The sequence below is a fragment of the Stegostoma tigrinum genome, chromosome 21 (genome assembly GCF_030684315.1).
Source record: "Stegostoma tigrinum isolate sSteTig4 chromosome 21, sSteTig4.hap1, whole genome shotgun sequence".
NCBI lineage: Eukaryota > Metazoa > Chordata > Chondrichthyes > Orectolobiformes > Stegostomatidae > Stegostoma > Stegostoma tigrinum.
Genome location: NC_081374.1, coordinates 29,669,163 through 29,695,711, shown reverse-complemented (window position 1 = coordinate 29,695,711; position 26,549 = coordinate 29,669,163). Strand labels below are relative to the sequence as shown.

The 26,549-nt window shown below is 39.0% G+C and overlaps 1 protein-coding gene across 4 annotated transcripts in view; it reads right to left on the bottom strand.

Annotated features, from left to right (window-relative positions):
• LOC125462997 (metabotropic glutamate receptor 4-like) overlaps positions 1–26,549 on the bottom strand; it is a 1,119,827-nt gene that overhangs the window by 356,760 nt on the left and 736,518 nt on the right. For all 4 annotated transcript variants that reach the window (XM_048553588.2, XM_048553586.2, XM_048553589.2 and 1 more), the window contains exon 8: positions 162–301. In XM_048553588.2, coding sequence (XP_048409545.1) covers positions 162–301 — 140 coding nt within the window. The remainder of the gene's footprint in view (positions 1–161; positions 302–26,549) is intronic.

Sequence of the window (26,549 nt, the reverse complement as noted above, 5' to 3'; positions counted from 1 at the left end):
GTAATGATTCTTCCTGCCTGTGACTATGACTGCCACAGAAAACATAAAAACACAAATGAGACACAAATTACTCTTTAGTGAATATCACAGTGACCTCTTGTATTACACATTTCACTTCAGAACTGTATTTTTTGACAAAAGATGAAAGGTATAGTGCTTACATTTAAATGAAGTTTGTTTGCCCACTCTCCAATGACTGAATATGCACGCGTTGCATTGTCCTTAACTTGGTACTGATAAATGTCGTAATGTCCAGGAGCATCGCCATTTTCATTGAAGGTCACAGGGATCCCAGCACTTCCTTTAGACAGCGAGATAATAATTTGTTACTTTTCTTTTGTAAAACTGTCAAAACTAGTTCTCACACTGAACCCGAAAAGTTTTTCATGAAAATTTCCAGTTGAGTGCTCCACTTCCTAATTCTGAAATTCAAGTAAATGATTCTAAACAATTAACAAAAATCTCAGAGAAAACATTAGTGTGTAGAATACAGAAAGTAGTTCAGTCAGCTTTCCAAATTAATAGGATCCTCGATGTGCCATCAAGGACATCAACCTCCTGGTTTCAGAAACTTTTCAATGGTGGCTGTTTGAGTGTTTTGAGCCTTAAAGCCATACCTAACTTAGTTTGCCTTACATTCTATGGAGCTGATTGCTGTTCTGTTTTGTAGCTGTGCAGTCCTAATCCATAAACTTTCCTAAGCGTGTTGCCACATATTCTTCCAAGTGAAATCTTACATTTTCTCAGCTATGTCCGAGTTGCGTTGAATTTTCTGGAGGTCTCATTATTACAAGGCCTAGTGAGTTTTCTCAACCTATCTGACCACACATTAAATTTCTACTCCATTTTATCACGTGCCGTTCTCGCAGCAACACACACAGCAGATAGCCTGGAATTCACTGGCACACTTTGCACTTGCACCATTTTTATAAGCCCATGGGCACCCAGGTGAGCACTGTTAGGCCAGAGATACCCCGCACCAGTCCTGACAGAGTAGACAGGAGTAAATATCCTGTCTAACAGTGTGGTGCCAACATATGACCTTCACAGCCCCCAAGACCGGCACAGCAGGCCACAGCAACAAACCATGCCAGCCTGGTCTGTCGTTGGCACCCAGCTTTGAAGAGTTTCAGCTGAAACGCAGAGGAATGCACCGCAATGTAGGGGGAAGATCAATGTTCACTCCAGCAGTGTAACTGCCAACATCTTCTCACTGATATCTCATACTCAATCTATTTCTGCTACTATACTCACCTCCCAATGCTCTCCCACTCTCACTATTGCTGGCAACATATTCCCTCACTCACTGTCACTCACGTCAATTCCTGAAACCGCTAACCCTGTATCCCCTCTGTGCTGCCTACCTCTTCATTCGGGACACCTCTCCACCTTCACCAACTGCAATAACTCCCATGTTTGTCTCCCATAAATCCTGCCTCTCCCTCACTCCATGTGAAAAATAGCCCACAAAAGGGCAGAAGCAAACAAGGCAGATGGTAGGCTGCCCATATTCAACCCTTCATCCCTTAAGGAAAAGATCCTGAGTTTGACCACCCTGAACTGGGCCTGGACTGGTATCAGAGGTTGCCCCTGATTTACTGTGCCAGGAATCCCTTAGCAAAAGCTATTCCCCTAGATTTGACTGAAACCTGCTGATAATGATGAACAGCTTCTTGGCTTTGTGTTTGTGCTAAATGGTAAGACAAAGCAGAAGTAATATTAGCCTAGCATTTCTGGCTGAGAGGACAAAGTGCAAAAAAAGCAAAGCAATACAGTGCATAATAGAGATGCTGTAAGCACCCAGGTAGGCTCAGAGGGAATAAGTACTCAGAGGGCAAGTGAAGAAAAGGGCCCAGAGATGCAGCCTGGTCTATTCCTTGAGCTGGGTGAGTGTGTCTGAGCACCGTGACCTTGCACTACAATGATATTTGTAGCAAATGTAGTAATGCCCTTTTGCCATACATAGCTTGTAAGTTCCATCTAGTGAATAGCTTGAACAATATAGTGTTACACTGCAATGTGAACCCACTTTAAAAATTTCTGATAACATTTATACATACAAAACAAATGTTTAACAGAAGGGACACAGCTATTGTGTAGTGAAAACCATAGTTTGAGCAACAGTGCACTTGATAAGCACTAAAGAACAGCAAGCCTGTTTTAAGCCAATCTTATTTTAGTTTCATAAAGTTAGTCGATTACCTCTTTAAGAAACAATTGTGCCTAATGTAACAGATTCATTTGTGTGGAATCCACTAGTGCGAGCATAATGTTTGCTTTGGCAGTGGTGAAAGGGATTTGACAAAATTTGGCCATCTTTCTAAGGAGACAGATTTGAAATAATTGAGTATTGAGGTGTGTTGGATGTACAATCAGCTGTTAGGCCCTTTAGTCTTTTCCACTCACCACCCATCAATGCCCCCTCATAGCTCCAGAATACATCCATGACCCCCATGCTGTCTTACACTTCCGATGATATTCGCAAGTCCACTCATATGACCAATGCTGTGTCTAAACCATGTTTTACTTTCCAGGCTACGTCCTGAGTCAATTACCCAGAATCTACAATGGAAAGATTTCAGAAGCCTAAAGGCCTTGAGTCAGTGAACTTTTTGGAATGCCTATGTGAATGCAGGTTATTTCTTTACAATCTTACTTATTCTTATCTTTCAGTCATGGGTCATGCAAGGACCTTAGTACACAAGTCCCTACAATCCCGTAGAATCTCATTCTTCATATGTGAATCTGGCAGTAAGTAGGCAAGCCATGGGTCGAGAGTGTCTTGGCAAGATTGGGCAGTGATAGCTTCACATGACGTCAATGAGGTAGACATCAAAAACATGAATGTGTGACTGATTCACTTCTCCCTTCTTAAAATTAGATGGAATCAAAGGCAACATTAGTGCACTTTGGTAACCCTGGACAGACTGGAATTAAAGGTTGTAATTTTCCACTGACATCATTTTCATGAACCTACAGCATAACATGTTGCTAGCTAACAGCAAATTCATAAAAAAGATTGTTCCTTAGCACAGCTGACTTATTTAACGCTGTAGCTATGCCACCTAATGCCAAAAATTAATTAATATGCTTAATGGGCATTAATTATATGAAAACAGAAAAAAAACACCCTCTACATTACCAATAGGAGAGTGAGCAGATCAAAGAACATTGATGTGTTGCATTAGTTTTATTTTAACAACAAGCTGAAGCTCCTGATTATGTATTAAAATAAGCAGTACCAATGGAGGAAGCTATTTTACCTTAACCACGTACTGTATCAACTCCATTCAAATAAAAAGGAAGACATATTTATACATGCACTCCCCATATCCACAGATTCACTCTCTGCAGATCTGCATACTCGTGAGATATTCCCCAGACCCCATTCCTCATTGTGCAGTGGATAGAAGACTTACATGATCGTGGTATTTTTATTTCTAATTGTCTGTGGGAATTCTGTTCCCTTATCGCTTTTCAGACAATAAGGATTTGGCATATAGTGACTACTAAAGAATTTTACTGAACATGAAGTTATTTTAAAGTGTAGTCATTGCAATACAGCAAATGCAGCTAAGTTGCACGCAGCATGATCCAATAAACAATAACAGGGCCACGTCCAGCTAATCTATTTTACTATGATCAGGAAACAGATATTGATCAAGCTCGGAAAACTCTCCACCCCTGCTCTTCTTTGGAATCATATTGGAGGACATTTTATTTCGTAGTTATTGGTTTAATATCTTATTAAGAAGGAGAGGCATTTAGGGTTTCAGTACTGTCTCACTACTACACCAGGATAACCGCATCATTTTTTTGTGCACAGTCCTGTCATGCAACTTTGAACTACTGCCTTTTGACTCAGAAGTGAGCGTGCTCCAATTTGAACCATGACTGACACCACAACCATGTTAACACTGAAATCATTCAGGAAACCATTTAGAATTCACAGGTATGTGATACATGTACCTCTGGTATTGTTGCATTTAGTAATTATTCCAACTTGTGGCAACTAATGAAAATTTCACATTAAATGTATGTGTAAGTTGAAAATCTATGTATAAAGTTGAATTAATGAATATGAGCTAATAAGCTACCTGTGTGTTTTTCTGGTTATTAAAGTTTGTGTACAAATATTTCAAACAAATGAAGTTAGTTTAGCACTATACCATCTCCCCACAAAATCTTTGACTTTATAAATGACTAACAATACGGTTGGATTGAAATTTTGCTGGGTGAGGACAAAACATTGGAGTGCAGTTTGTTGCTATACTACATCTTTGATTTCAGAATGCTCTTTACAGGGGGTATCATTTTGCTGGAAAATCTTTAATTTCCAAAAATTTTATCAAAAAAATAATCACGCTCCTGAAAAATATAATCTCCTTCTTTTGAAATAAAAATGAGATAGAGTCACTCATAATCCTTCCATCCTGACACACACTGTTTTGAGTAACAATCTGTTTCAATTGTAGACAGTCAAGCTGAATGTTGTTTTATATTGCTTCTTCTGAGACAGCCGAACTAACTGTATGAAGAGTCTACTATTAAATCCTGGGAGTTGTGGTAGCAAGGGTGTTTGATGATCCGATTTTGAAAGTTAATCTGCTGTTGGTAGACAGTTAAACATTTATTCCAAACCTGTGAAAGTAGTTGTATCTTCTGACCTCTAATTGATGAACAGTTACCATGCACAATGCAATAAATCTTGTGTGGTGTAAATTTTCTTTTAGTTCAGTGAACATTCTTCTGAATTCTATGAATTTTGATGTTGAGTAAAATTAGTTTGATGACTGATATTTAAGATCCAATTTTGTGTAGGTTTCTCAAAAAAATGTAGAATTTTAACATGAGCAACCAACTTATCTGCTCACAAGTGGGTAATTTATTTGATGATGTAAACCAGCTCTACTTGGCATCGCTGTCTGTATTTTAAGAATAGACTAACGATTTGTTTTATTTTGAACAGTGTACTTCTTGTGCCATGGATTTCTTTGTCAGCAGCTTGTGGTTTCATTTTCAAACAAAACAATAACTCTTGCTTTATCAAGTTTGAAATTTGTTAGATGATTGTTAACCTGTATGATCTGTCATACCTGTTTCAGATGAGCTACCAGTTACTTACAAGAAGTATTGTGTTGCATCTTTTACAGTTGACATGTCATCATAAAAAGTTATTTTTTCCGAGAAAGGTATATTTCTAATACCTTGGACTATACATATGAATAATACAGTAAAGACTTAGCACTGAACAGGAACAAAACTAGAAACAGTTAGATGCTTCCAGGAACAGCCCATCATATCATGATGTCAGTTGTTCCTTTTAGATACTAATTGGCTCAGACAACATGAGTTCATCCTATGAATATTATAAAAATTCTGACTTTAAAAATTTTACAAAATACTATTATTTTTAGTAAGGGTTCCTGGAAGGTAAAATGCTTAAGAACTGCATCAGCTATTCAATTGCTAAATCTTACTAAAAAATACATTTTGCAGGAGTACCTGTCTCCATCGTATCTCAAGCAGCATGCTAAAAGATCTGAAGTTGTACGAAGGTAACAGCAGTTACTCGATTCACGAGTAAATTGTCATTCGACCTAGAATATTTCATTCATTTCACTCAATTGTCTTGGCAATATTCTTAGAGATAGGATGGTCTCTAACTGAGAAACAAACAAAAGCCTTGGCCTTTCTGCTGCTGACTTCTTCCCTGCATAGATTTGGGTGGCCTAGTGGCTTAATGGTTAGCACCACTGTCTCACACCACCAGGGACACCGGGCTCAATTTCAGTCTTGGGTGACTGTTTGGAATTTGCATGTTCTCTCCATGTCTGTATAGGTTTCCACCAGATGCTCTGGTTTCAAGATGTGCAGGTTTGGTGGATTTGTCATGTTAAATTGTTGTGTGGCATCCAGGGTAAATGCAGGGTTACAAAGGACAGGGTAGGGGGTCAAGGAAGGATGCAGTTTGAAGATTCAGTGCAAACTCACTGAGCCAAATGGCCTCTTTCTGCACTGTAGGGATTCTATGATTCTGTGGCAGGATACAGTAGCTTTAGTTAGTTTGAGAAGTACTGCTCTGCACAGTAAATAAATATCTTAATCTTTGCTTTTGCTAACCCAGGAATTATCAGCTTATACATTTGTGCTTTTGGAGGACAGTGAGCTCTCTATATCACAGAAATGATAGGTCATTGAAAATGAAAATAAGCTCATCTTAACTAAAGCAGACATCTGTTGTATCACAGTTATATTTTATGATTACTGCAATTTGTTTGCAGACATTTAAAACATGATTTTATTTGATTCTTCGAACATAATTCTCTTGATATCAGCATCTCTAGCACAAATTGTGTTCTGTACAAATTTAGTCTCTGTGATCTATTGCATTAGCCATAAAAACCTCTTGCAAAATATAGGCTTGTCGTTAAAAGAAGCTTTTAAACAACTCTTTTGCAAATATTAATAAGAAACTGACTATTGTAACCTATCCCAACCAGAAATTGTGTTGTATATATTTACAACTTACTTCAGCAATTTAAAATTAGATTATTTACATGCAGCAGATTGAAATTGTGAATTAAAATGCTTAATTTTTGTCACAAAATCATTTTTTGCTGTATAAACCAAACTGTTCCAAATTATCACTCTGAAATAGATCAATGAATAGCTTTTGAAACATCATTTTTAAATGACATTTTAAAATGTGTCTGACTGTGTCTATTCATGGCAGACTTTCTTTGGCAACATTTAAACTAGGTTAAGCACAAGCATGAAGGGAGAAAAAAATTATTAACAAGGCAGAATTTTGGGGCCAACCTTCATAGAAAAGCAATTGTACTTGAAGTGAATCTCTATCCAAATAAAAGAGATAAAATAAATTCTTGAGACAAAAACTAATAATTTGGTAAAAGCATGTCTAAATGTGACGGAGCTTCAAGCTTGGATTTCCACAAATATCAGCTGATTCCTGAACCACTTAACTGAACAAAGGGCAATGTAGGTACTTTGACAGTTTATAAGGTTATTAAAGGATTTTCTGCCTTTGATGTTGATCGTGAATAGATATTGGCAACATTTTACAAATAGGTTGTTCGCTTGAGGAATTTTAATTCTTTTGAATGCATTGTTTTTCCCCAATATCAGAAATACTGATTGATAGCTTAATTATGTTCTCTTAGGCTTGATTGTTTTCATGTCCATTTCAGACACTCAAGGTCTGATACTGGGTAAGTGGCATACTTATGGAGCAGTAGCTGAGCAAATAGTTGAGGATACATGTCATACAGAAAGGAAGGGATGAGGAATAATGCTATGTGGAGCAAGAGTGGTATGAGAGATTATGGAAGGGCCACAGGATATGAGAAATCACGGGGGTGTTATGTGGTGTAGGTTGAGAATGAAGATTTAAAGGTTGTATATTTATCATAATGGGGCAATTGACACACATCATTGAGGCGGAACAAAGCAGACTAACCTTATAGGGCATCAAATGCTTTCGAAACCTGAATATTCATTGTATTCCTGCTCCATAGTCAACTTGGACCTCAGCCTGGAGGCAGGAGGCAAGACTCCATCCCATCCTCACTTCCCTGGAATGAAACTATGTTGGGCAGAAGCTTTTTAAAGAAGATGGGTCTGCCAATTTGTGAAGTTGCCGAATATGACCTTCTGTCTTCCTCTACAAAATCCAGCTCTCGATGTTCAAAAATTAAGAAGCAGTGCTAAACCAAGTTCAACCCTAGAAGGTGTATTGTGTGAAGCTGTGAGAACCACATGTGCACAAAGATATGGAGGCTTTAAGAGGGTACAGAGGAGATTTATGAGAATGGCTGCTGTGATGAGGAATTAATGTAATGTGGCTAGATGGTAAAAGAATGGAATTATATTCCACAGAAAATTTCAAGAGGACATTTAATAGTGGGACTTAGAATTGTCAAGGGTTTAGATAGAAAAAGAGAAACTGTTTCCAGCAATTGAAAAGTGCTTTGTGATATTTAATATAATTTACAAAAGAACAAGAGGTGGCATAACAGAATGTTTATATTACAAGTGGTTAGTATTTGGAAAGTACTGTTTAATAGGAACGTGGCTATATACATTTTAGAAGCTTTCAAAAGGGAATTGAATTACAATAAAATGCAAAGTAAAATATTTCAGAGTTACGGAGAGCAAGGAGTTGGGCTGTCTGGATTACTTTAATAGACAGCTGGCATAGATTCCATTTGATTAATAGCTTTCTTCATTTTTTAAAATTTTAGACATAGGTATCCCCAGCAAGACGATACTTCTGCCTATCCTGAGCTGCCCTGGAAGGTGGAAGTGAACTACCTTTTTCATTTGCTGTAGTCTATGGTGTTGGTGCATCTTAATTGCTACTAATAAGTTGTAACATTTTTATCTAACAACATTGAAGGAACAGTGATATATTCGTATTTCCAAGTCAGAATGTTGCATTACCCTGTAGCTGCTGGTGTTCCTCCATGCCTGCTCTCTACGTCTTTCCAGGTTTAGAAGGTGCTGTTGAAGAAGCCTTGGTTGCAGCAATGCATCTTGTTGATTGTGAACGCTACTGATACAGCCTCATAGGTTGCTTATGATACTGATTTAAGTGAGTGGTTTTTTAAGGTAGGGCATGAGACTCCAATAAAGCTTGTTGGGTTTCTTGAGTGATTTGGAACTGCACTCGTCTACGCAAGTCAGAAGTATTAAATTATATTCCTGATTTGGGCATTCTAGATGATAGAAACACTTTGGGGAGTAAGGAGGTGAACTATTAGCCGAAGAGTTCCTAGCCACTGCTCTGCTCCTGTAGCAATGGAATTTGTCTGCCTGGTTAAATTCAGTTTCTGGTCAGTGGTAACTCTAAATGTTGAGGCTGGAGGATTCAATCATTGCATTGTCATTGAAGATTAAAAGATGGTAAAGAGATTTGTTCTATTGAAAATCATCATTGCCTGACCAACATGTGTCAGGAAGGTACTTACCACTTACCATTCCCTCCAATGCCTGCAATTCCTTCCTCAGATACTGGACCCAAAACTGCCTACAGTATTCCGTATGCAATCTGACCCGAGCCTGATTGAGTCCCAGAAATACATCCCAGCTCTTGTATTCTAGACCTCTTGAAATGAATGTCAACATTGCATTTGCCTTCCTAACTGCCTTAAAATTGTCCAATCATGCTGCATGTGGATGTGAGCAATTTCATTAACAACTGAACTGAGCACCACATAATTATACATTTTTTTTTGTTTAACCTATTTTTCTAATCAACCTGCTCAGAGATGTTATTACACATGTCTGGAGCAAGTGGGCTTGAACTTCACATCTCTTGGGTCAGAGATAGGGACATTACCACTGTACTATAGGAGGGCACTGCATAATTATGCATGAATATTCTCCTTTCTGAGAGGTCATTGATGAAGCAGTTAAAGGTTGTTTGATCTAGGAAACTGCACTAAGGAATTCTTGCACCAATATCTTGGTAGAAGATAAGTAGCCTATTTAAAAAACACAGTCAACATCCTTTTTTTAACTCTATGACTCGAGGTGGTGGAAGTTTCCACTCAATTCCCATTTCCAGGCTTCCATTTCACTAAGTTTCTTTGATGTCATAAATGATCAAATGTTCCTTGCATGTCAGGCAGTTACTGTCGACGTACCTTTGACATTTAGAATTTTTGCCCATGATTAGATCTTGTTTTCAATGAGGTTTGGAATCCAGTGATCTCTGTGCTAATGTTCTATGATAATATTTTAAACTTTTTTCCTGCCATGTGCAGATTTGGTTATTGTTATTGACATAAGATCAGTCAAACGGACTTCACATTAACTAGCACGTGTGCAGTTACATTTGTACGCTTTGCAACTGGGATTATAATGAGCTGTACAAAGAAAGAAGGACCAGCTATAAGACTTTAAGGTATAGGAGTAGAATTAGACCATTTGGCAATCAACTGTGCTATGCCATTCGATCATGGCTGACATTTCTCAACCCTATTCTTTTGCCTTTGCTGTATAATCATTGATCTCCTGACTAATCAAGAACCTATGTTTCCCAATCTTAAACACACTTAAAGAATTTGGCATCCACAGCCAACTGCAGTACTGAATTCCACAGATTCACCATTCTCTAGCTGAAGAAATTTTTCCTCATCTCAGCCCTAAAGATTCGCCCCCTTCATTCTGAGACTATGCAATCAGATCCTAGTTTCTCCTACTAATGGAAGCATCTTTGCCACATTTACTCTATCCAGACCGCTCAGTAATCTATAAGTTTCAATCAGATCATCCCCTCATACTTCTAAACACCACTGAGCATGGACTTGGAGTCCTCAATATTACAAGTCCTTCATCCCTGGGATTATTCTGGTTAACATATTCTGGATTCTCTCCAATGCTTGCACTTCTTCACAGAGATGGGGGAATCAGGAGGACTAATGACCAGGCCATCCCTATCTGATTTCCAGTCCCTGTATCAGGCACTGATCATTTGTGATGAAGGTAACTGTCCTTTTAGTCCCCTGTTAAAGCCTGAACCCAGCCAAAGGTAAACCAGAACTTGAAGTGACAATCTTCTAGTAGGGCAGCAGCTGGCTTTCTTGTCAATTGGCAACAGGCCTTTCCATAGCCTGGGTTAATCTCAGCAATGGTGAACTGAGGCCCATAAGTGGTCTCTAAATGGCCACTCAACAGTCTCAATTGGCAGTGGGAAGATCAATCATGGGCGTTCCTGTCGTTACTTAGTTTGGATCGTGTTCTGGAAAAATTAATTATGGAAACAGTTGGAGTGAATTAATCTGTAAGGGGTAAGTAGGGAAAAAAGAAATAAAGAGCCATTTTCTCCATATGATTCTTGTATTGGATCAACACTGTTTGCCCTAAGGGTTGATGTTATCAGGAATCAATACAAATGATAGGCAGTGATAGCAGTAAGAGACCATAGCCTCAGAAGAAATTTAGAGAGAAGGAGGTGACAGACATTGATAAGGAATAAGGAAAAACAGGGCCAAACTAAACAATCTTTAACTCGGCAGAGAAAATATTAATAATGTTAGCCTATGACTGAGAATAGACATCTGTTTCATGCTTGTATAAAGCAAGATTGGAATTTGAATAATGAAGTGTCCATGTGGCCAAAATAATTGTATAATACTGACTTTTCTGTACTCCTCAGAGTTATTTCATCTAGCCTTAGAATATATTTCCCTGCATTTCACTTGAATAAGGTATTGTAAACCTCTAATCAATTCCTGTGATTGATTATTAGAAATAGAAACGATAGGAAAAAACATAAGCACATCCTTTGTTTACCTTAAACATCACTAGACATGGTGATTAAATAAAATTTGAATATATTTTGTAGATTAATAAAATTATAATTATCTAGGCACAAACAATATCAATAGATTAGGAGTGAACATTGTACTTAGAACATAGAAGTGTACAGCACAATACAAGTTCTTCAGCCCATGATGTTGTGCCGAACTTTTGCCCTAAACCTAAGGTCAATCTAACCTCCACCCCTACCATATGCTATCATCCGTATGCCTATCTAACAGCCACTTAAATGCCCCTAATGAGGCAAACGCCACTACCCTCTCCGGCAATGCACTCCACACCCCTCCTACTCTCTGAGTAAAGAACTTACCTCGGACGTCTCCCCCATATCTACCTCCACTCCCTTTAAAACTATGTCCTGTCGTAATAGCTACCTCCACCCTAGGAAAAATCTCTGGCTATCCACTCTATCTATACCTCTGATCATTTATGATTTGTGCTTTCCTGTAAAGATTGCTGGCCATCTTTCCATTTTTAATTGAAAGGAATGAAATGTGGATCAGAAGTGATGAGTTTCCTGATGGGCCTAATTATTTAGTATATTCCTGAATAAAGACCAAGGGACATCTTAGACTGCATTTAATTAGACCTAAAGGTGGTCAGAGAGTTCTATCCTTTCTCTGTCTCTCTCCCTAAGACACCAGAATGGTTCAGTGAATGTTGACTGCTTGCAACCAGATTAATTAGCTCATTACTGCAAATGTGAGCAAATCCTACTTCCTACTCCATTGGTGGGTTTGTGTTTTTAACATCCTTGGATAGCAGGAAATTAAAAGAGCACAGAGTGGAAATTGTTTTCTGTGCATTCATGTATTTTATGTGAAATAATTAGTTTGTTGGTTCACAGTTGTGGTTGTCTCACTAGAGTGTCTTTCAAACACCTTCTGTAAAGACAGGAGAACATATGCGGTGACAAATTCAAACAACATCACCAAATGTAGCTAACAACTGTTTAGCATTACGATCCTCGAATCACACTATTTTAACAACATTTGGATACTAAAGGTAGACTTCAGGTCATAGTGGGCACAAGACCAAACACGGCAGTAACTGGTGACAGTCGACTTGACAGAATGTCTTATGCCAAGACCAAAAGACTGTTAACAAGCATATCATACAGGAAATTCTCACTTCTCTCACTCATAGCAACACTGCAAATAAGTTATGAAGTACAGTTATAAAATAAATAGCAAACAGCAGAACCCTTCTCCTGACATGCCTCCTGCACTGATTATCTGATAAAGCATTTTATGACACTCAGTTGTTAAGCAGTCTTAATATTCCTTTATTTGTTTCAACTGCAATCTTGCACATGTTATGTTAAATTGAGGCTGTGTCTACTTTTAAAAGATGCAAAGGCCTTATTCAAAAAAGGAAAAGGGAGTTTTCCCCATGCCTCAGTTAATATTTCGTGTTCATCTGCTACTATCAAAACTGATTAACAATTCCTTTATTCATGTGTTCCTTGTGAGACCTTGGTGTGTGGAAATTGGCAACTGGCTTTGCTTACAACAACACTGACAGCATTTCAAAAGTCATTCGTTGGCAGTTAGGTGCTGTGGGAATGTCCTGAATACTTGAAAATCAGTGTAATTGCAAGGTTTCCTTTCTTATTTGCACCATATTTAGACATGATTATCTTCAAACATTCTAATCAAACAGCATCTTTGTTCAAATCTGGTAAAATATTTATATTTTAATCTGACAAAATGATCTGCACTGTATGATTTCAATATTGATATTTTTCACCCACAGCACAAAGCAAAAGCTATCTAAAATCTTGCGGCAAGTGAACACAGTGTACACAAAGGCTGTAGAAGATCTCAGCTACTGGCCTCATTTAAAATTACAGTGCGTCCTGGTGATCAGAATTGGAAATGCACATGAATCGAAGGCAGATGTTCTTGTTGGCTTCTTGGGACAGCACATTAAAATCTAGAATACGAGGTTCCTGGCAGCTTTACAGAGGGTATGTTAACTACTCACCCATCTGGTTTCTGCTGTGCAGATGGGATTAAAATCACTGCTAAAAGTTTTATAACACCACATGGAATCTTTCAAGCTAGCTATCACTATGTCACTTTGAGCTTCTGCACCCTAAGTGATATACAGAGCTTTTCTTATGTCCTATGTGCATCTCTGTAGCTCCAAGTTTCTAAATGAATCTTGCCAGTTTCTTCATTCTTTCAGACTTTAACACCTTAGGGATAATGTATCGTTCCTCCCAGTGGCGTGTCTGGAAGAGCTGAGGGCACTTAATTGTCACATCAAGTCCTCTACCCTGATTAAACATGTAGTGGCAAAGATCCCATTCCATCTTCAAAAAACTTCTTTAAATCCTCTCAGATCAAAGGTATAGCTATGGGTTTTCACTTGGGCCCCATTTATGTTTGTCTCTTTGTGGGGTTTTTTGAACATTCCTTGTTCAAATCTCACTCGGGTCTCTCCCCACAAGCTTTTCTTCGGTACATAGTTGATGTCATCAGTGCTGTTTCCCCACCCCCCGCTCACCCAGAAATGTAAAAGTTTATCAATTTCACTTCCAATTTCCACCATACACTCACTTTCATCTGGTCCATCTCTGATTACCCGCTTCCCTTTCTCAACGCCTCAGTTTCCCACTTCTGGATTATAGGCTGACCACCGATTTACATCGTCTCCCATGGTTACCTTGACTATACGTCCTCACACCTCGCTTCTTATAAAGACTCAATTCCATTCTCCTAGTTTCTCCGTCTCTATAGCATCTGTTCTGATGATGCCACTTTCTGCAGGGGGTGCCTCAGATATGTCACCTTTTTCCTCAACTGAGGATTCCTCATCGCCATCGTTGACAGGTCCCTGAGCCAGGCCCACCCCATTTCCTGCATTTCTGCCCTCACTCATTCTCTTCCCTCTCACAACAGCAATAACATCTCCCTGGTCCTCACTTCGAATCCCACCCGCATCCACATCCAGAGGATTATTGGCTGCCAATTTTGCTACCTCCAGCAGAGTGTCCCAACAGGCTCGTAATTGTTACCCCTGACCATTCCCTCCAGGACACATTGACCCACTCCTCCTTCACTCTCAACACCTGACATCCCCTCATGGCACCTTCCACACAGTTGCACAAGGTATAACACCTGCCCATTTAGTTCCACCCTCCTCACTATCCAAGGTCCCCGTCACACCTTCCACATAAAGCAACAATTTACCTGCATTTCACTCAAACTAGCATACTGTATTTGCTGCCCACAATGTGATCTATATTTGGGAGACCAAACACAGATTGGGTGACCGCTTCTCGGGATACTTAAGCTCTGCCCATAAAAACGACCCCTAACTTCTTGTTGCCTGATATATCTCTGCCACATCACAACACCACATTCCCATCTCTGACACAGACTTGCTGCTGTGTTCTAGTGAGGCTCAGCACAAGCTGGAAGAACCGCCTCTCTTTTTCCACTTGGACCCTGCAGCTTCAGGACTCAATATCGAGTTCAACAATTTTAGGGCCTGAGCATCTTCTTCCAAGTGCTTTTCCCACCTCCACACCCTGGTCCTGCCATCGTGTGGGTTGTTTTCATCATAGCCAACTCATTTTCAACAATTTATAGTCCCCATTAGAAGCTTTTCTTTCCCCCTAGTTCACCACTATACTTTTTTTATGTCTGCTCAATTGCTATCATTCATCCCCATCCCTCAGCTTCAACATAAACACAACTATTTCCTCGCTACAATCTGCTCTGGAGAAGCATTGGACACTGCTTTGACTCTGTTTTCTGTCCAAACATGCTGCTAGACCCGCTGAGGTTTTGAAGCAGTTTTCTTTTGTTTGAGATCCCATCCCATCACCAACTGAAGCCTATTAGTGGGCAATTACCACTGGACTTGCATTCACCCAGTGGTAGGCAGCAGACCAACTATGCAGCAAGCCTAGGTAGCAGGCACTTTCAGCATGACGTATGAGCCATTTTTGGTGGGGGGGGGTCCCTCATGCAAAGATATGCAATCCCCGATTGATCGACCCAGAATTAGGATGGACAGTGGGCCATTGAGAACTACCACCCACCCTTGCTTTCAAATTCCCATCCCCACGAATCTCAGCCTGCAATTCCCTTCCCACTATTATTTCTTTGTAATCTGGATCCCTCAGATGTCCAGACATTTGACTGGGTGCACTACCAAAAGCAGCCAGTATATTTCCTGGTGTTGCTGCAATGATGCCTCTGGCTGTACTTTGATTCCAGGGTTTCCTTGATCCTGTTGCCACTCAGAAAAGTGTCCATCATTTAATATGGGCAGCCTTCCTGAAGGGATAAGGCTCCTGTGAGCTTTCTGGCTGATGCACATGACTTTCAATTCCTATATTAACAAAAACAAGGTTGCTGGAAAAGCTCAGCAGGTCTGGCAGCATCTGCAAGGAGAAATCAGAGTTAATGTTTCAGGTCCAGTGACCACAGACACCACCAGACCTGATGAGCTTTACCAGCAACTTCTGATTTTGTTTCCAATTTACAGTTTCTGCAATTCTTTCAGTTTTTAACACTTGCATTAAATTCCCCTTTTTCCGTGTGGTTATTCTCCTCTTCCTAGTTCTGCATCAGAACACATTGTCATCAGGTTTGAGGTATTTTCAATTAACATTCAACCTGACCCTAATGCAACCATTTTTGGATGTTAAAATTCCCTCCACAGAAGTTACCAGAATAAAAAGGAATTTGCAGAATAAATTGGAAATAGGATACATAATGATATTGTGTTTGAAACAGCTGATCAAAGTTAATGCATGAACTGATGGACATAATGCACAGAGCTGTAAGTAATTTAATCAAAGACCAATGTAATATGAATTTACTACAAAAGTTACAGAGAAAGCAGATCACAATTTCCTTATTCAAATATATATTGAAACATAACATCATAATGTAGGAAGCAGCAAGTAATGAAAAAATAAGAAAATATTGTCTGCCATGAAGCATACTGCTTTTGTGAAATAAGTGGTAAATTTAAAAATAAATCAGGGAAGCATGTAACCAATTCTTTACCAAGTTACAGCACTAAGAACACGGAGGGGAAACTGAAATGATCACCATGACTGCAGTAGGTTTATAATGGTTACATGTTAACCATGCTTGTCATTTCAGGCCACTTTTCAAGTGCACTACAGGGAGTTTTTAAAAGATAAATTTCAGTGGTCAGAGGCTAATTATAATTCTTTAATTTGGACTTCATTTGGCACCGCTTTTACATAACCCCGAAACGTCAATACGTACAAATAAAATGGCAGAAATATCCTTTGCTTCTACTTTTCTTGCACATTATTTGTTTTGTATTCTCTCATGGAATGTCAGTGTTGTCAGCAAGACCAGTGTTGCTTGATAAACAATAATTGCCTGAAACTGAAGACCTTGCTAGGATATTTTAAAGGACAGTTACAGTCAACCACATTGATTTGGTCTGGATTCAGAAACCGGCCAGACACAGCAAGGATGGCAGATTTCCTTCCTAATGGATATTAATGAATGGATGGGTTATTACAACAATCAACGATAGCTTCTGCCATCAATACCAAGACGAGCTTCATAATTCAGATTTATTTAGTGAATTTAAATTCCTTCAGCAGCCGTGGTTTAAAGATGGTTTAATTGTAATTTGTAAAAGTTGCACACTCTCAGAGGAATCAGCTTATGAAAGTCGAAGCCTTTCTCTTCTAAATAACACGTTAGGAAAAAAAGCACCCACAAACTAACCTGAAGTGAATTAGTTTGTGACGAAGACACCAAAATTCATATATTTTAAAATCTATTCACTGTGAGCATCACAGCAATGCCAGCCTTTATTACCTGTCATTTGTTGTCCATGAAAAGGTGGCCTTCTTAAACTACTGCAGTTTCGGTGGTAATAGTGGATCGAGCACACTGTTAGGGAAGGAGCTCTGGGATTTTAATGAAGCAATGTACAGAAATGGGGCAACACATTTCCAAGTCAGGATGATGCATAATCTAGTCAGAAACATGCAGATGGTAGTTCACCAATGCAGCTGCCACCTTTGAATGCCTTTCTAAATGGAAGAGTTTGTGGCATTGAGAGTTGCTGTCCAAGAGGCACTGCTAAACTGTTGTAATGCATCGTGTGGATTACACACAGTGTTGTCATTGTGGAACAGTGTGAAAGGGTTGAATGTTTAGGGTGGTAGATGTGTTGTTATCAAGCAGACTGTTTTGTCTAGGATGATGTTTAGCTCCTTGAATCTCGATGAAGCTGTAGTTATCCAGGCAATTGGAGTTTTCTAGTGTACTCCTGACATGCGACTCGTGGAGATAGTGAATAGGTTTTGGGGAGTCAGGCAGTGTCTTACAGGCTGTAATCCATGTAACCTCTTACAGTCAAACTTTTTTACAACTGATCTAGTCAGGTTTCTGGGCAGTGTGGTGATTCCAAGATGTTGAATGGATTGGAACTTGTATTATGGTCAGGATTTCAGACGGCACAGACACTGTACTGTTAAAAGATGTATAGCATCATAACGTATGGCCTTTCAATATAAAGGTATCCACCTCACCTCCAATCACTCTCACATCTACAGTAGAGTCAGTGTTGTGTCTTAAGTCAGACAACTACATGTATGTAATGTACAGCAATATTAGTAATCACTGTATACATCAGTGATATTGTAACCATGTAAAACTGTTAGTCTTGTTAATAAACTTTAAAACATCTGGTTCAATAAACAACCCAAGTCTCTGTGGCATATATAATATGGACTAATATATAGAAACCCACAAACCATATTGGAATGTCAAGGCAGGGGTTTGGGGAGGTGAAGCAGGAGGAAGTTGAATTAGATCATCCCTTGTTGATAATAGTCATGACAGGGAACAGGTGGAGCAAACACTGTGGCTATGAAGTCAATGCAAGGTAGCTGAAGAACAAAATGCTTTTAAAAATTCATTTAATCTATTTTTCTAATCAATCTGTTCAGAAATGTTATTACACACCTCTGGAGCAGGTGGGACATGAACCCAGGTCTCACAGGCAGGGGATACAGACACCAACACTGCACCACAGGAAGACCTTTTTTTTTATTTATGCACAGTTACAACATAGTAGCACTGGAAATACTGTTCAAAATAAATTGTTTACAATTATTCACCATGGAGATAAATATACAATGTTCTAACATTGTTAAATGTCTTTAGGCAACACTCTAATAGAAACCTTGCTTGCAACTTAAATATATTCAATGCATAGACTTGCTAACTGATGAAGCACTGAAACTGGATTCAAAAAGAGCAATGTTCAGGGGTTACAGGTTGCTTCACTTCTCTAGCACTGTGGTTTTGAAATAGCACATCTCCAGGCTGACTCTCATGCAACTCAACAGATTTCAATTTTGTGACAACATCAGCAGGATAAACAGAGGCAGTGTATGCTAAATTAAAAGCAGGGCTTACAGGAACAAAAACAAAGTTGCTGGAAAAGCTCAGCAGGTCTGGCAGCATCTGTGGAGGAGAAAAAACAGTTAACGTTTCGAGTCCGGTGACCCTTCCTCAGAACTGCTTACAGGGTCTTGTGGCACAGCGGCACTATCCTAACCTTTTAGCCAAAAGGTCTAGGTTCAAGTGCCACCTGTCCTGTAGGTGTGTCATAACATGGCCAAAGAATTTGATTAAAATAACTAAAAGCAAGGCTTTGGGCAAAGGTTGGGGGAGGGAGAAATAATATGTTTTTAATAGCCACAGTATTGCGTAGAATCTGCCTGAATCTCAATCCATTTAAATCACAGATTACTGTTCACTTGGCAAAATCTGCCAGAACTTCCTCCAGCTCCAAGTAAAACAAAAAATCAGACTAACTGCCACTCACAGTTTTGCAAAGTGCTCTATTTAAATTGCTCCATTTTCTTTCTGGTGCTGTGCCTTAAGATCAAAATTTAATTCTGCTTCTTGGAGTTTTAAAATGCCAGTAGCAAACTTATCTATACACCAGCTTTTTGAACTAATAATGTGTTTTGCACCACAGGGAACAAGATGAGTGATCCAACAACTCACTGAGCTCAACCAAGCAGTTCAAGAGTCATCTCAAGAACACTATCATTGTGTTAGATTCGCATTAGTTATAGTGAGAATGAAGAAGCCATTACAAAATATCAGAGGACTTGATGTTGAAATTGTAAATATTAATTATTTTCTTAAAATTTAATTCTAGCTACAAGTTGTATGCCGATAAATTCTGCATGTGTGCAAACATGTGTGCTTGCAGCTCAATTGTGCTGACTAAAGAATAATAGGCATGTAAGATGATATCTTGGCACTGCTAGCTGGCATTGAGAGGAAGCAGGAACTCATTCCAAGATCATAATACATCAGATTTCTAGCACCATGACTGACATTATTGTATTACCTTGCAAACTAAGTATGCTAAATACCAGTGATATCCATCATTCAGTGCCAGCCTTATCTGAGCCAGAAGGTTCTAAGGTTAAGCTCCATGACAAAATCTGAGACAAAAAGGGGGTTTGTTCAAAGTTCTCCTGCTTGTTAATGGCTTATCCAACAAAGCTACAGTGGGCAAATAGGAGAATCCTTCTATTAACTGACTCCACAATCTGAACTGACACTTTCTACAACATTGAGGGAGTACCACACTGTTGGATTTACCACCTTTCAGATGTTGAGCTCAACCTGAAAATGTTTTACCTGATTGAAATGAAACGGCTTTACTTGAAGAAGAAGGGGATGGGTTTCTGGCTGTCCAAGAGTCATTTATGGCACAGAAGGGGATCATTCAGTCTAACAATATTCTGTAGAACAATCCAGTCAGCATTATTCCTGCAGCCCTGCAATTTATTTCTTTCAAGCAATCATCCAGTTTCCATTGGAAATCATTGATCATTTCTATTTCCATTATACTTGTGGGCAGAAAGTTTAAGGTCATTACCACTCAGTTCTTTTTCACGTCACCTTCCTCACCTGTTGCCTGAACCTTAACTCTGTGTCACTTCTTCCTTATACCAGCAGAAAATGAAAACAATTTTCACTTTTTTGCCTATCGTGACATTTTTTACATTTCAGATAAATCTCCCCTCAATCTTCTTGCTCTGAAGAGACTAACGCCAGTCTTTACAAACTTATCCTCAAGATAAAATCTCCTTTCATGGAAACCATTCTTGTAAACTCTTCTTCTCCCTCTCAATTTCTCACGTCATTATTACAACAGTATCTGCATAACACAAATGATGCGCAGGTGCTGGTGTTGGGCTGGGGTGGGCAAAGTCAGAAGTCGCACGCCACCAGATTATAGTCCAGCTGGCTTATTTGAAATCACTAGCTTTCCAAGCATAGCTCCTTCGTCAGGTGACTTCACCTGATAATGGGACTGCGTTCTGAAAGCTTGTGATTTCAGATAAACCTGTTGGATTATAACCTGGTGTCGTGTGACTTCTGACTTTGTCTGTCGCACCAATAAGTATATTTTTAAAAACACCTAAAGACGCCTCCTTTGAAAAGAGATCAATGGCAAATTAAAAACATCATGTGAACCCAAAGGAAATTTTAAAGTCTCCAGAACTGTAAAGCTGTTAGGAGCGAGGCTTCGTTGTTAATGAAGAGAAGACTAAAGATTCGAGCACTTGTCTTCAGTATTGATGGATATATTCCTGAGCTATAACAACATAATGATTCTGCACTTCCTTAAGGCATTGTGTTTGATTTTACATGAAACAGCTTTAGAACCTTTGGCCCATTTGAATATGTCATCATACTGCAGTCAAAATGCCATTATTGACTTAAGCTGGAGAATCTAACATCCTTTACTTAGCAAAGACAGAAAGTAGGAGTCAAACTGCACAGGCCAAACAAAATCTGAACACTAACTACAATCATGCACAGAGGATTTGTGAATGGCAGCAACCTCAAACTATGTTGATGCTCTTCCCAATCCCTTTGAGACAATTAGAAAAAGGAACTGCTTTATTAATTCCAAACTCGGTGTATTCCAGAGAGAGTGAAATTACAAAAAGATGTTAGAATTGATTTTCTTGGCATACACCACTGCAACCTTCCTGAGTTGCCACATACTGCTTTCTTTTTCACACTCACTTGGAACCTTCTTGGTTTCTTCTAGGAAAGCTGCGGGAACCATGCATATTGAAGCTTTCAAAGCAAAAGGGAGATGGCATGCCCAACCATCCACATTGTTCTTGTGGAAGAATACTTCACAAAACGTTTCATCACAAGGAGAGCTACTGAACTCTGGTGTCCAGGCTTCTGTGAAACTACTGTAACCAGTGGACACTCAGGGGCCTTGCGAATGGGTCTACTACAGAACACAGTTTAATTTAACACAAATAACAGAAATTTGAAGGCAATCAAAACTTAGACCAGATTTTCAATCATTGAATCAGAGGATTGACAACTGAAAGAAAGAGTGGAAGTAGCCCAGCCAGGGTCTTTAAAAAAATGACTAATGAGCTAATACATAAACTAGCGTTAATTTTCCAAATTCTCTCAATTCAGAAAAGGTTCCACGAGATTGAAATGTAGCAAATTAACTCTTTGATTTAGGAAATGAAGGTAATCAAAAACAGGAAACTATATGTCGGATAACAAAGTGTGAAGCTGGATGAACACAGCATGCCAAGCAGCATCTCAGGAGCACAAAAGCTGACGTTTCGGGCCTCGACCCTTCTTCAGAGAGGTCTATGTGTCAGTTAGCTTGACATCTCTCATGGAGAAGTTGTTGGAATTGATTGTTAAAGAAGTTAAAACTGCACATTTAGAAACATCCGTTATAATTGGGAAGAGTCAGCATGATTTTATCAAAGGTAAATCATGTTTAGCTGATTTATTGGGTCCTTTGAAGGCATAACTTGTACTATGGATAAAGGGGAGTGTTGGATTTTTGGAAGGTATGTGATGAGGTGCCACGCCAAACGTTACTGCAGAAAATAGAATCTTGTGATAAAGAGGACCACCTATTAGCATTGAGAGAAGATTAGTTGGCTGGAAGAAAACAGAATGTGTGCATAAAAGGGTCCTTGTCTAGTTGGTAAGATGTGACAAGTGGAACCCTCCAGGAGTCTGTGTTGTAGCCTAAACTTTTACAATTCACATCAATGATTTAGTTGAGGTGAGAAAAGGTATGGTTTCCAAAATTGCTGATGAGACCAAAGGAGGTGTGTTCTAAAGAAGGCATAAGGAAGTTGCAGCAGCTCTACGTAAGTTGAACGAGTGGGCAGAAATCTATCAGATGAAACATAATGCAGGAAAATGCAAAGCTGTTCCCTTTGGCAAGAAGACTGAAATGGCAGAGTATTATACAAATGGAAAACAACTGTGGATATTTTGAGTGCTGAGGGATTTAAACGTTCTGATGCCTGAATCATAAAATGTTAGCATGCAAGTACAGTGTGTTATCTAAGGCTACTGGGATTTCAGTTTTGATTATGAGAGGAATTGAACATAAAATTAAGGATATTACGTTTCCTTTATAGGGGCATTGGTGAGACCCCATCTCAAATACTGTGTGGAGTTTTGCTCTTCTTATCTAAAGAAGGAAGTAAATAATTCGAGGATGAATACACAGGATGAGTGGATTACCCAATGAGAACAGATTGGACAGGCTGAATTTCTTTCAGCTGGAGCTTGAAAAAATAATGGGTCATTTGATTGAAGTTTTTTCCTCTCAAGGGGCTTTTTTCCTCAGGAGGCAGTGGAGGTGTGGTCATTAAATATCTTGAAAGCAGACAGATTGTTATTAGGTAGGGGAATTTGAAACACAAACATATCAGCCATGATCTTGTTGAATAGTGATGCAGAGTCAAAGGACCAAATAATTTCCTTCTGTCCCTATTTTATGCATTGATAAGTTTGGCTGTTGCCTCTGTTCCCGCCTTGCTGGCTTTTGGGTAAATAAGGAGCAAGAAAGTGAAGTTGCACAGATGTTTTACAAGAGCCAATTCAGACTTCATTTTCTAACATCACAAGATTTTTTTAGGAGGATGCAGTGGCATGGTGTGTGGATGGGGGTGGGTCGTGTACTGTGGAGGTGGTCAGCCATTGGGAGATGTGCAAATCTGAACAGCTCCAGCCTGTCATGAACAGCATCATCAGCATTTGAAAAGTTCCATATGATTTCAAGAAGTGGAAGTTAGGATAAAAATCTATTGCACAGCAATCAAATATGAATAAAACTAACTTTCATTAACTTACAAAAACAGAAGTTGCTGGAAAAGCTCAGCAGGTCTGGCAGTATCTGTGAAAAAAAAATCAGAGTTAACGTTTTGGGTCCAGTGACTCTTCCTCAAAACTCAGTTTCTCAAACCTTCCTCAAACTTAGAACACTTCTCATGGAGTAAATTGCAAAATGGACTTGTTACATGCATCGTGACACCACCCCCTGCCAAACCCTCCCACATCCCCTACCCCTTACCCCCAACCCCCACCACCATAGATCTCACTCACCTCATCCTCCTAAACTAGTAGTCTTTTGTGGCCTCTATGCTTCTACTCACTCACAGGGGAAACCTTTCCTGCACTTGATTCACCATAAACTACTCTTCCATTGACTTTCATCATGCTCAATCCTTCCTTTTGCCTCATCGCAGGAAAAATTGGCTCACCTCTGAGACTGATGTCTTCACAGCACACCACTGACTGATCTGTAATTCCTGGACTGGCTGCTCTCAACCTGCAGGATTGACTGTGGCCAAATTCCTAGGCTGTAAGGGCACAGATCCCTGGATTCTGAATAGACCAAACCCCTGACTGACTGTTTCCTCCTTCCTTCTACTTACGTATTTGGCCTTTACTTGAAGCACATGCTGTATGATTCCAATATAAGCTCCTGGCATATGTTCCAGATGTGACATTTACATGGCGCTGTATAGCAATATGTCCATTACGTATACGTATACAGTTCAATCCTTACCACTGTGACAAGCAGCCTGCATCTCTCTCTGAGTTAAGGAAATATCATGAAATATACAGATGTGTGTGTGTGTGTGTTTATGTCTGTGTCTGCATGTGTGTGTGTGTACCTACAAGCATTGTGACCTGGCAGAAACTTGCAAGTCATAGATGTGTTTGAGTTCCAAAATAAATTGTTCAAAATCTGAAGTAGTGTTTGAGTCAATTTGAGAGGAGGTATCATGATGTGACGGTTTGCCAGAGTAGCTTGTGTAAATAAATGCTCCATGAGGATGGTGTCCACAGAGCATGTAGGGCCATGACAGCCAGGACAAGTAATAGGCAAACTGCAGCCACCACTTGCTCTCATATGTATGTTGGGACTTTGTGCCATCCCATTTCTCAGGAAGGAGAGGAGAAAATGGCATATGTATTGGGTGAGCTGGGCTATTAATAACATGAAAATACTAGGAAATAAGTTAGTCTGCACTTAATAGCAAGGTTCTGAAATTGCCACTTGAAACTTCAAGGGAAATTGAGAAAAATAATTTCAATGTTTGGATTTCTTTCCTTTCTCATTTTCACCATATTTTTCCCCAACTTTCTCATCACTGCCCATGCCAGACCAGAGAGGGGAAAATTACTCCTCTTGATATCTCTCTCAGGTTGTTGCAATCAATTCCATGGCACTATTTTGAAGTAGAATAACTGAGTTCTTGATCACATTTTATGTTTTTCTTAACACCTAAAGCAGGGTATTTGATTAGTTATTCCATAGATATTTGTGGGCTCAAGTTCCTGTGTGCAAATTGGTTGCTACATCCACAAATGAGATAAAAGATTGAAAACTTCATTTTCTATCAAGTACTTTGGGAGATTCTTAACTCAGGAAAATCACAACAGAAATGTAAATCTTGCTTTCTTGCAGGAGCAATTGAATTTCTTTTTCACACCTGGCAGCTCTTATGTGCCCAATTTAGCCTAATGCAAACAATTATAATGCAAATTGTCTGAATTCATAGTAGCAAATTATGCTCAATCTACACATTTGTACTATGATCATCAAATATTCACTGCAGTCATTGTGCAATAAAACTGTGATGGTGCACCTAATTTTCAGAACAGACTTCTTTTAAAATTAAACATTGCAGTTTTGTCTCCTGCAACACATTTTTGCTTACTGGTATGTTTAATTGAATACTTTGAAGTAAGCATTTTCACTTAAGTAAAACAAATTAGTTTATTAATTTAGTCCTGGATTTGGACTGTGCTGTTAATTAAATCCTACTGTTCGCTTTTGCCACAGATTCTCAGCTCTTCGATATTCAGTCACTGATACTTCTGCATGTCACTCCATGCTTAATAATTAGCTCTCTTTCATACGGTATCTAAACTAAACAACAATGACATTGCGATCTGCTAACTATGGAAATTTTGGATGTTTTCAATTAGCCTGTTCAGGTATGTTATGACTTATTTGGGGCAGGTAGGGCCTGAACCTGGATATTCTGTCCTTATCACTGTGCAACAAGAGCATTGTGTCATCAGTTTTATTCAGAAGGTGAAAATTAATTATTATTGCATATTCATTTAAATTTTTTAGATTGAAATTATTTCTTTTCATCTCCCCATTCATGAAAACGTTTACAAATAACAATTCTCTTTTTTTTAATTTAACAAAGACACTAAATTAAGGCATAAAGTACAAAAAAAAGGGACTGCTAAGCCTGGAGAAATCATTCATTGGATAAATAATAGAGTATTGTGCTGCAGTTTCTGTCATGGGCTCAATTTAGGATCTGTATCCATTTTGCCAGTGCACAGTTATATTGAAGTATCCACTTACTTTCATAAGTAATTGCTCTAATGAACACAAATCAGCAGAAATCTATTCAGGTCTGAGGCTCAAAGAAATGTTCAATCCAGGCCAATACATCTCTTCAGTGAGTCATCAAATTTCACCTTTATTTTAACTATTATTCATGCATATCAGCTCACAACCTGTTCAGATAGGTATAGTCGGGGAAGCTTTTTTTAAAAATTATGCTTTATGGAAAGTACACATGCAGGTTTCTGAACATAAGTCAAAAAGAAAATACTCAAAACATTGCAAATAAAAAGGATTAGATAAATAATTTATTCCTGTTGGCCTAAAGACTTGGCTGTTGCGTTAAAAGATCTCCTGAGGATACTCATATCTGAGAATTTGGAGCATGGCTAGATGCAGAGTTTGATAAATGGATGTAAAAGATCTAGGAGCTTTGGGTGCACTATAGATAACGTGCTTAACTTACTTGCATCCAAACCTTT